Genomic DNA, 11,448 nt, shown 5'->3' on the forward strand with positions numbered 1-11,448 from the left:
CAACATAACGAGACTCCTATCTCTCTTAAAAAAAAGAATATCAACATATTATTAAGAAGGAGTTATAGACCAGGCATGGTGGCTCATACCTGTAATCCCAGCACTTTGGGAGGCCAAGGTGGGAGAATTGTTTGAGCCTAGGAGTTCAAGACCAACTTGGGCAACATGGCAAAACCTTCTCTAAACAAAAAATAAAAAATTAGCTGGACTTGGTGGCGTGTGCCTGTAGTCCCAGCTACTTGGGAGGCTGAGATGGGAGGATTACTTGAGCCTAGGAGGTCAAGGCTGCAATCAATCATGATTGTGCCACTGCACCCCGGTCTGGGCAACAGACCTAGACCCTATCTACAACAACAACAAAAAAAAAAAAAAAAAAGAAAAGAAAGGCTTATACAGTATTCTCCTATTATGATTATACAGTATTCTGTTAGCCATGGTTTCACTTGCTGTAGTTTCAGTTACTGCAGTCATCTGCAGTCCAAAAATATTAAATGGAAAATTTCAGAAGTAAACAATGTATAAGCTTAAATTGTGTATGATTCTGAGTAACATAATGAAATCCCATGACATCTTGCTTCATCTGCTTGGGCTGGGAATCATCCCTTCGTCCAGCATAACTGTCCTGTAGATGCTGCCTCTCCTGCGAGGCACTCAGGAACATCTTGGTTTTAAGGTCAGCTATCATGGTATGGCACTACTTGTGTTCAAGTAACCCTTAGTTTACTTACTAATTCTTTTTTTTTTTTTTTTTTGAGACGGAGTCTCGTGCTGTCGCCCAGGCTGGAGTGCAGTGGCCAGATCTCAGCTCACTGCAAGTTCCGCCTCCTGGGTTCCCGCCTTTCTCCTGCCTCAGCCTCCCGTGTAGCTGGGACTACAGGCGCCCGCCACCTCGCCCGGCTAGTTTTTTGTATTTTTTAGTAGAGACAGGGTTTCACCGTTTTAGCCAAGATGGTCTTGATCTCCTGACCTCGTGATCCACCCGTCTCGGCCTCCCAAAGTGCTGGGATTACAGGCTTGAGCCACCGCGCCCGGCCACTAATTCTTTAATAATGGTAACATAATTATTAGTTTTTGTTTTAATCTCTTACTGTGCCTAATTTATAAATTAAACTTTATCATGGGTATGATATAGAAAAAAGATAAAATCATAGTATATAGAAGGTTTGGTACTATACTTGAAAAAAATAGAAATAGAAAAAGCATATTATATAGAAGGTTTGGTACTGTACTTGGTTTCAAGCATCCATTGGGGGTCTTGCAATGTATCCCTTGAAGATAAGAGGTGACTACTATATGTTGTAATATCTTTGGGATTTACAATGTACCTGGAATATTAAATGCATTGAGTAGTACTACAGAGTTTTTTAAAAGGATTTTGGTTTTGGCTCAATGGGGATGCTCACACCTGTAATCCCTGCACTTCGGGAGGACACGATGGTAGTATTGCTTGAGCCCAGGAGTTCAAGACCAGCCTAGGCAACAAAAAAAGAAAAGAAAAGAAAGGAAAAGAAAAAAATTAGCTGGGCATGGTGCCAAACGCCTGTAGTCCCAGCTGCCTGGGAGGCTGAGGTGAGAGGAGTGCTTGAGCCCAGGAATTGGAGGCTGCATTGAGCTATGATTGCTGCATTGAGCTATGATTGCGCCACTGCACTCCAGCCTAGGCAACAGAGCAAGACCCTGTCTTAAAGAAAAAGGTTTTTTAAACATCATTTAACCTAGCACTTTCTAAGCCTTAAAAAACAAAACAAAACTGCAAAGATCCTTTTTTCATGGAATCTCATTGGAAGAAAGAGAGACCAGTAAGAAGTTTACTGCTATGGTTTAGGCAAGAAGGAAAGAAAATGTGAAGTAGGGAGGGGCCTTGGAAATAGAAGGATAGATTAAAAATTTGTGTCCCTATAAGTCATTAAGTAGCTTAGCTTTTTTAAAGACTTGTCTTTTTGTTTAGTTCATATGAAGAAAAACTAAAATGGGTTAAGAAGCCCCAGCCAGTTTTTTTCCCTTGTCATTATACCGTGGTATATTGAATATTGACTTTTAAAATTTTGTCTCCGAAGCTTGACTAACACAACTTTTTTTTTTTTTTAGCATATCCTTTACTTTTCAGAGTAAAAGTATATACTTTTCTAGTATATATATATATACACACACTATATAAATATATACTTTTCTAGTATAAATATGATTGAAGAGCATTTGCTTAACATATGTAAACCTGTTTTTAAGTATTCTTAAGCTTTTTAGAAAAATCCATTAACATAGAAAAATATGTTAATTATAAATAATTTAAAATCAGTTAATTGGATTAAGTGGATATATACTGGGATTCACTTCTTTATTTTTAAATTTTATTTAATTTAATTTTTTAAGACTAGTCAAGTGCAGCAGTGAGAAGAGGAGAAAGAGTAGAACAAGGAGTTCAGTCTGTAACTGACTGTGAACAATTAATTGAGATAACTCCCTACCTTCAGATGAGCCAGGGTTTCACTTCTTTTGACGGATGTGACTAAATTTATGTACTTAGAAGAGGTAAGGCATTTTTGTCTTTAAAAGGTGTTTTTGTTTGTTTGATTTTTGAGACAGAGTCTTGCTCTGTTGCCCAGGCTGGAATACAGTGGCACAATCTCAGCTCACTGTAGCCTCCACCTCTTGAGGGCTCAAGCAGTCCTCCAGCCTCAGCCTCCCAAGTAGCTGGGGCTACAGGCAGCACGAGGATGCCTAGCCAATTTTTGTGTTTTTAATGGAGAATGGAGTTTTGTCATGTTGCCCAGACTGGTCTAGGATTCCTAGACTCAAGCCTCCTTCCTTGACCTCCCGAAGTGCTGAGATTCAAAGTGTGAGCCACTGTGCCTGGCTTAAAAGGCATTTTCTAATAAAGATTTCACTAATTCGTAGTACAGACCTTTTTTGCTCAGTTAGTTGAAAAGAAAACTTTTACTGCGTATTTACTCAGTATGGCAGGTATAAAATGCTTTAGAATAAATTCTTAGGGTATTTTGTTCCTCTGTGAGGCATCCTATCTTGAAAATATTCCTTACATTGAACTTCTGAGGACCAAATAAAATGCTAAGCAATTAGATATGACTTACTTAAAAGACTCTTCCCAATTAAAATTAATTTGGCCCAGACATACAGTCTCAGGTAAAAGAAGCGAGGTACAGAAAAGTATGATATTTTGTGTTCTAAAAATACATATGTATTTTGAAGGAAGGTGGTTGGATAGCTGCGTGGGCAGGAAAGGAAGGAAGATTTAGTTTTCACTGTATTTGCATTTGTACCCTTTGGATTTTATGCCATATATATTTAATACCTATTCAAAAATATATAGAAATTTTAAAAATTTAACAGAATGTTCAAATCTGTGATGAGTATTTGTATGTTAGATGTGGTTGGAGAGATTAGCTATTTTCCAGAATTATGCCTTAAAAATTATTGTCATTCACCATCCCATTTACGTGGCAGAAGAGTGGAAGAGTAAATCTCATTTGTGAAGAAGGAACCCTCATGACCTGGTCACTTCCTAAAGGCCCCACTTCTTGATATTATTGCATTGGCCATCAAGCTTCGACATATCAATTTTGGGAGGCACATTCAGACCATAGCAGGGGCTATTAGAATTTTTGTAAAATAATATTATTAAACAATAGAAAAAGATGTAAAAACATAAAAGGTAAAATATTACTAGAAAGAATATTATTAAAATGAGTATACTGCCCCAAACTATCTTTCTGTTCTGCTTAATTTAGCTTGAAATAGGGGTGGCATCTAGTCTCTGCAGTTATTATTCATGAAAAGAAGGCTAGGAATCCAAAAGAGGAGAGAATGCCATCCATGTACTACTCCCATCCCTTTTCTCCTCAGAATTCCTGTGTCTTCGAATGGTATTAGTCTTGGTAGGAAGCTGGTTATTGGAAATGGATGGAAGGTCAAAAGAAGTGTTAAGAGTGCAACTCTTTCTACTTATACTACAAATAACATGGAAACTAGCTCTTTCTTATGGAGAATGACTGCTAAAAAGTAAAGAAAATATATTAAAGGTTTCTCAGAATTTTAAAGCTGTGTATTGTTGACATAGGGATAGCCTTGTTATTGAGACCCTTCTTGCTTATTTTGTGCATACAACAGTTAAATAATCAGCAGAATGACCAGATTTCATGAGTTCGTGACTGCTTTAGTGTTTGGGTTCTTTGGTAAGCAGTATCCAGTATGAAGCATTATTGTAATAGGATAGGCTTCAAAATTATCAGTTCAGATATTTGTTCTTACACACTGAAAACTCTTTCTTTATGAGCAACCTATATCTTCAGTGATCCAGGTGATCTGGGTGATAATTAATGAGCATAATGATGCTATTGAACCACTGTGTAATCCTGATGTATATTCTGATTCATCAAAGGAAAACTAACTTTCAGTTAATACATAAAATATATGTCTTGATGCTTTAAAAAGCAACAACAGTAGTACTTAATGGTTAACCAGAAGGTCAGTTAACCAAAACCTTTCTTTCCCGTATTTTATCCAGAGGGAAATGTACTAAGCGTTATAATCATATTATTTATATCTTATAATTTAAAGTATCTTAGTGTTCATATTTGTTAAACTTAATTAGGTTATTTAGGTACAAAGTTTCCGTAGTTTATTTTGTATTTTCTGAAGCTTACCCTAAATTGGTGATTATCTCTGCTATTTTCTATAAAACTAGTTTTGAAAAACAGCAAAGATCTTTGTAAAATTCCTAAGAGATGCCAAATGCTTTATTTAAAGATGCATAATTCCTGTTATGATAATTTAGTAGGTTTCTATGTGAGGTCTTAACTCGAATCCTTAATACCCTTAAGAATGCCTCTTGAGGCCAGGCACAGTGGAGGCTGCAATGAGCTGAGATTCTGCCACTGCACTCCAGCCTGGGTGACAGAGTGAGATTCTTCTGTCGCAGAAAAAAAAAAAAGAATGACTCTTAAGCTGATGCCTGAGTCTTCTTTGAGAAAGCCACTCTGCTAATCTGTCCTTGATGAGGCTCCGTTGATTAAGATGAAGGAAATTCATAATGACCACTTCACTTAGTGCTTAAAGGAAGCTTTATTATTATTAATATTCTTTAACTTACCAATTTCTAAACCGTATAGCTTCTCACTGTTTATAACCTTAAGCTCCCAATTCCTGCAAAAAGATAAAAAAGGAGTTTACTAGAGATCTGTTCTTTTGATTCAGAAAGTCACGGCTCTTTAATAATGAAGACTTTTTAACCCCATTGTATAAATGAACTCCTTTGTGCTTTATGTTACCACCGTCTAATGATCATTGAAAAAGTTTTGATGGTACGTTAATGTAGTACTTAACAAGATGACCAGTCTATATTGGCTTTTTAATTTTCAAATTATTTTATGTAAAAAGTAAATGGCTGTCAATAAGATAGAAGACATTAAGTTCTTTTATTCTTCAGAGAAGCTTTCTTTATAAATTACTTTTTAAAAAGAAATTATTTGTTTTAATTATGTATCTTGCATAAAAGAAATTTGCTATTGCTCTCTCATGATAATGCACTGTATACTACTCTTGTAGGCAGTATGTGGACCGTTTTCATCCCTATATTGTGTATGTCAGTTGTCATGACATAGCTCATTATAACACAGATGTACAATTGTTGTGAATGAAATTGTGTTCCCTCAACTTCCCTGCAACACATCAACTACAAAAACTGAAAATTTGTTCAGTCTTGTTAGCCTAATATCCTAATATTCTGCATATATGTAGTTGTTCTTATTTATATCAACTCTGCCTCATCCCTAAAAGGATTGCAGGCTACTTCATGATGATATTAAACTAGCATTAAGAGGAGCTATGAGACGAGGTCTTACTCTTTCATGCAGGTTGGAATGCAGTGGTGCAGTCACAGCTTATTGCAGCCTTGACCTCCCCAAACTGAAGCAATTCTCCCCTCTCAGCCTCCCAAGCAGCTGGGACCACAGATGCATGCCACCATGCCTGGTTAATTTTTGTATTATTTGTAGAGACAGGTTTTCACCATGTTGCCCAGGCTGGTCTCGAACTCCTGGACTCAGGCAATCTGCCTGCCTCCCAAAGTGCTGGGATTACAGATGTGAACCACCATGCTGGGCCTATTTTTATTTCAGTGCCTTATTAACTTGTGGTATGATCATCAGCATATCACTGATTTCTCTGGCTTAGTTTCCTAATTTGTAATGATCCCTCAGATTTTTTAAATGATAAGGGTGAGAAGTTAGAATGAGATTCATGTTCTTGAGAAGATAAAGCTTCAGAGAATGTAGAGTATGTGAGTTCAGAGAGGGGACGACTCTAGAAATAGGTTTACCAAGAGGGTCCTGTGTACAATGGGTGCAGAAGGAGCCCTGCACAAGGGGCCTGTGCAAGGAGGTGAATGGGGCTGAACTCCAGTTTAGCTTCTGGAGGCAGGAATGACCTTTTGTAATTTATCCACCCAGAGCGGGTATCTTTTTCTGATTTGCACAAAGGAGCTTTACTGTGCTGTCTGCCCCCTGTCTACGAGGTTTAGGTTTCATCTCAGTTGCTAACTCTGATCAGTTGCTGGGGTCTGCCTGAATCCCTGTATGGTGTAAGATATATATGGGTAGTGGAGGGAGTAGGCAGTGGCATGTATTTGTAGACTCTGAGTCTTGAACTTTTAATGGTTTAGAATGTAGATATCAATATGTTATTTATTTTGCAGTGTTTGAGAGTGCAGGCTCAAGAATCAGTATGAGTAGAGATTCTAGCTTTTTACTTACCAGTTTTATGACCTTGTGCAACTTCCTTAATTTCTCTAAACTTCTCTCTGTTCCTTATTTATAAAATAGAGATAAGGATAATTTTTGCCTCATGGAATCACTGCAAGAATTAAATGGGCAAATGTGTTTAAAGTGCAGTGTAAGCATAGTTCTTAGAACATAGCAAGTATTTAGTAAGTGTTAACTTTCATTGTAGTGTTTGTTGTCTATCAGAGTACATGGATGTCCCTTAGTGTGTCATATCCTAGTGTCTACCTAGTCAGTCTCTCTTTTCTCCACGAATTCTACTTGCCCTGCTGCCTTTCTCCTGGGTAATTGCAACAGCTTTGTATGTTGTCTCTCCACTTCAGTTGAGAGAGATCCTATCTGATGGCCCTGAATTTCTAAATAAGGTGGGCATAATACAAAGCCATCTGTTGAAATTAAGGGGAACAGGAGTAGGGCTGGGGACTAGAGATTAGAAAATATTTGGAACATCCCTTGTAGAGCAATTAGTAGGGCATCTACAAGGATCATTTTATTTCCCTGAGATCAGAACACATGAATTTGAATTGAGTCCCTTCATTATCATTTTAGAATTTCTGTAGTAGTATTCTATAACCAGAATGAGAGTATAGAAAGTAGATGGGGACTGTCCAGGGATGAAAATGGCCGTGAGTGTGTGGAAGATAAAGAGGGCAAGGATTCTAGGAGAGTGAGATGGAAACGGCTGACCACAAGTTCCAAGATCTGGATCCAGGCACTTGAACCTCGATTGGAGATAGCAGGCTGAGAACACAAGGAGAGGTAAAGAAAAAGGTTTACCTGAGGATAAAGACTAGGTTCCCTGGCTGAGCGCAGTGGCTCATGCCTTTAAGTAATCCCAGCACTTTGGAAGGCTGAGGTGGGAACATCACTTGAGCCCAGGAGTTCAAGTCTGCAATGAGCTGCAATTGTGCCACTGCACTCCAGCCTGGGCAACTGAGCAAGACCCCGTTTCTTTAAAAAAAAAAGAATAGATTATTCCCTGAAGAAGAGAAAATGGATACATAAATTGTGATATACATAGAAAACAAAAGGGATGAGTGAACTTGAGCTAACTCTAAGCAAGTATAGCCAGTTGCAGAGAAATACCATTTATGTAGGATTTTTAAAAATGTAAAACAATTTTGTTTCTAGACTTTACTTGAAGCCCCCATGTCAATATTTTAGGCAAAATTCTCACCAGTTTGTTTCTCTGGGCTCCCAACTCATGATGGATTAGAAAGAGCAAATTTTAAAAGTTACCCCATTAGGTACAATAAATGACTCATTAGTGAAGTTGGAAGATGCAGGGAACTATGAAATTTGACACAAAAAATGATGATAAGGCATATGAGTTTTGGTAAAATGAATGTGGGGTAAACAGTCTTACACCTAAATAGCACTATTAAGGCAGCATTTGATAGCTGATATTCCATGATTATGACCTTGTGCCATCAAAAGTCAATTTGAATTTTATTTGGTATATTTTTATGAAAAGAGGAGAGTATGTGATTATTTTAAGATGTTCATGAAAATGGTTATGACTTTTTTTTAACTTTTGGAAAATGAAAGGAGTGAGCTTCATATATTTGGAAAATTCATGCTTGTTTGAATAAAGAATTACTGTAGTGTGAAACAAAGCCGATAGCTTAAGAGATAAACGACAACATATAATTGTTCCTTGAGTTATGTTAATATACTTTTTGAATTTTTTTGACAGATTGTTTAACGAACAACAGTGAAGAATTATCAAACAGCACAGTATATTTCCTTAATCTGTTTAATCACACCCTGACCTGCTTTGAGCATAACCTTCAGGTATTTTATATATAATATTTAAAATTAAAATGTTGTCTTATACAAAGGAATAATGTGCAGTTCCAAGTTTTTATAGCACTAATTATTGATACTTATCTAAATTCATGATGTAGAGGAGTTAGTGGACCTGGATTTCTGCTCTTTAAGTAAGTTCTTCTACTTACAAATCATGAAAACTTCAGTTCTCTCATTTGTAAAATGGAGATAATATCTATCCTGCCTATCTTCAAGTATTTTGTAATGAGAATCTGGTGAGATAATGAGTATGAAAACATTGAGGTGTGTGATTGTTTAATTAAAACACAATGGTTTTCAATCTGACTTAGGTAGGTATTTTGCAGTGTAGTATGATTCTGTCTATAGGAAGTTTATTCTTTGCCTGAAATTTGCTTAAATATGTTTTACCTACCTTAAAAAGCACTGTTTAGTAAGGTAACTTTGACTATTGAATTATGATAATAAAAGGTAGCCTTTAAGAATCTTAACCTTGTAGATTTTTGCCATCTCTGTCTCTGACTCTTGAATTTTGGTATTGGAACTTGTCCGGTCGTGGTGAAGGATGAGGTTGGAACTCTGGTTACAATGTAGTTTTGAAACTTACATAACAAGGAAGTAATCCCCACAGTAGATGTACACATGCTTACGATATAAGCATGTATGATTTCCTCTGTAATAAATGTGGTAACACTGAATTATGAATTTCCCTGAGAATAGTAAAAATTGGGCCGGGTGTGGTATCTCATGCCTGTAATCCCAGCACCTTGGGAGGCCGAGGCGGGCGGATCACTTGAAGTCAGGAGTTCGAGACCAAACTGACCAATATGATGAAACCCTGTCTCTACTAAAAATACAAAAATTAGCCAGGCTTGGTGGCGCACGCCTGTAGTCTCAGGTACCCGGGAGGCTGAGGCAGGAGAATCGCTTGAACCTGGGAAGTAGAGGTTGCAGTGAATTGAGATCACGCCACTGCACTCCAGCCTGGGCGTTGCAGCGAGACTCTTTCTCAAAAAAAAAAAAAATAGGTGAACATTTCTCAGAATTTGTTCTGCAGCATGTTAATAGATGTCCTATCAGAAAGGGTTTAGTATTCCATTAAGGTTGGGAAATGCTTTACTACAGGACTTCACAACCTTTAGTGGACTGATGTGTGTTGTAACACTCAAATAGCAATTTTTCTATAAAGTTGTCCTCTTATCTATGGCTTCACTTTCCATAGTTTCAGTTACCTTTGGCCAACTGCAGCCCAAAAATATTAAATAGAAAATTCTGGAAACAATAAGTTTTAAATTGCATACCATAAACAGTCTTCTTTTCATTTAACTTAGAGCACTTGTATGAGTTTGGTAGATTTCTAGAAGTGGAATTACTATATTATCAACCTAAGAAAAAGACACTAGAGAAAATTATCTCTAAATATGATGAGTGTACTAAGGAATAAGAAAGGAGTATCATAATTTGGAATGCACTGGCAAACCACCAGTACATCCGGTGAGGGAAGGGTAAAGGGAAGCTTTTACTAGCAAAAAGGGAGAGGTTCACACAAGCTGCTTAGAAACTGAGTTCACTGGTTCCAGAGGCTCAAAGCCAGAGTTGTCGTCAGTTCATTGGTGGAGATGCCATTACTGGGCAAGTGTTCTTCTGAGCGCATCTTATCCAAATCACTGCAGTCCTAAAGAATGGCAGTGGTAAACCATGTGAAAGCAGGAGTTGCATGAAGGGTGTGAAAGGGTTTCCTGTGGGGTTTTTAGAAAGTCCTTGGAAACAGCTATGTCAGACACATAAGCATGAGTCTCCTCTCCTTTGGGCCTTCCTGGCTGTATTTTGTCTGGGTCTGACAAAGATAATTTCATCCTAATGTCTGCAACTTTCACATTATCAAAAGATATGTGCATTTTAAATTTTAATAAAAATGGCAGCCAGGTATGATGACTCCTGCCTGTAATCCCAGCACTTTGGAAGGTTGAGGTGGGAGGATCATTTGAGCCCAGGAGTTTGAAATTTGTCTGGGCAAAAAAGAAAAAAAAAAAAGGTTAAATTACTCCCCATCAAGATTATGTGCACAATTTTAGCTAAATTGATCATGTGCTCAATTTTTTTTTTTTTTTTGAGACAGAGTCTCGCTCTGTCACCCAGGCGGGGGTGCAGTGGCGCGATCTCAGCTCACTGCAAGCTCCACCTCTTGAATTCACACCATTCTCCTGCCTCAGCTTCCTGAGTAGCTGGGACTACAGGCGCCTGCTACCATGCCCAGCTAACTTTTTATCTTTTTAGTAGAGACGGGGTTTTGCTGTGTTAGCCAGGATGGTCTTGATATCCTGACCTCGTGATCCGCCCACCTCGGCCTCCCAAAGTGCTGGGATTACAGGCGTGAGTCACCGCGCCTGGCCCTGTGCTCAGTTTTTAGCTAAGTGCACAATTGTTCTGTGAAAAACAAGCAATAGGCTATTTCTTGTAGCAGACTAAGGAGAGACTTAGTTTTTCTGTCAAATAGATGGTGAGGGTCACATTGTTGGGCCTACATCAGTGTAATTAGTTTGGTTTTTCTCTTTTCTCTTTCATCCCAATGTTCAGTTAATATCCTTTCTTCATACTAGAAGGTAAAGAATAACTGGCATAGAAAGCAAAGGTATGAATTGACTGTTTAGCAAACTTATTCTTGAAAAGTCAAGTGTCAGTCTAGAAGTACAAAAGATTGAGATTTACTAGCGTAATTTTTTTTTAAATTTTTTTTATTATTATACTTTAAGTTCTAGGGTACATGTGCATAAGGTGCCGGTTTGTTACATATGTATACTTGTGCCATGTTGGTGTGCTGCACCCATCAACTCGTCAGCACCCATCAACTCGTCATTTACATCAG

The 11,448-nt window shown here is 37.8% G+C and overlaps 1 protein-coding gene across 1 annotated transcript in view; it reads left to right on the forward strand.

Moving 5' to 3' along the window:
* OSTM1 (osteopetrosis associated transmembrane protein 1) overlaps positions 1-11,448 on the forward strand; it is a 58,761-nt gene that overhangs the window by 13,005 nt on the left and 34,308 nt on the right. The window contains exon 3 of the mRNA XM_011952890.1: positions 8,491-8,588. Coding sequence (XP_011808280.1) covers positions 8,491-8,588 — 98 coding nt within the window. The remainder of the gene's footprint in view (positions 1-8,490; positions 8,589-11,448) is intronic.

Source organism: Colobus angolensis, unplaced genomic scaffold, assembly GCF_000951035.1.
Source record: "Colobus angolensis palliatus isolate OR3802 unplaced genomic scaffold, Cang.pa_1.0 Scaffold35, whole genome shotgun sequence".
Classification (NCBI taxonomy): Eukaryota; Metazoa; Chordata; class Mammalia; order Primates; family Cercopithecidae; genus Colobus; species Colobus angolensis.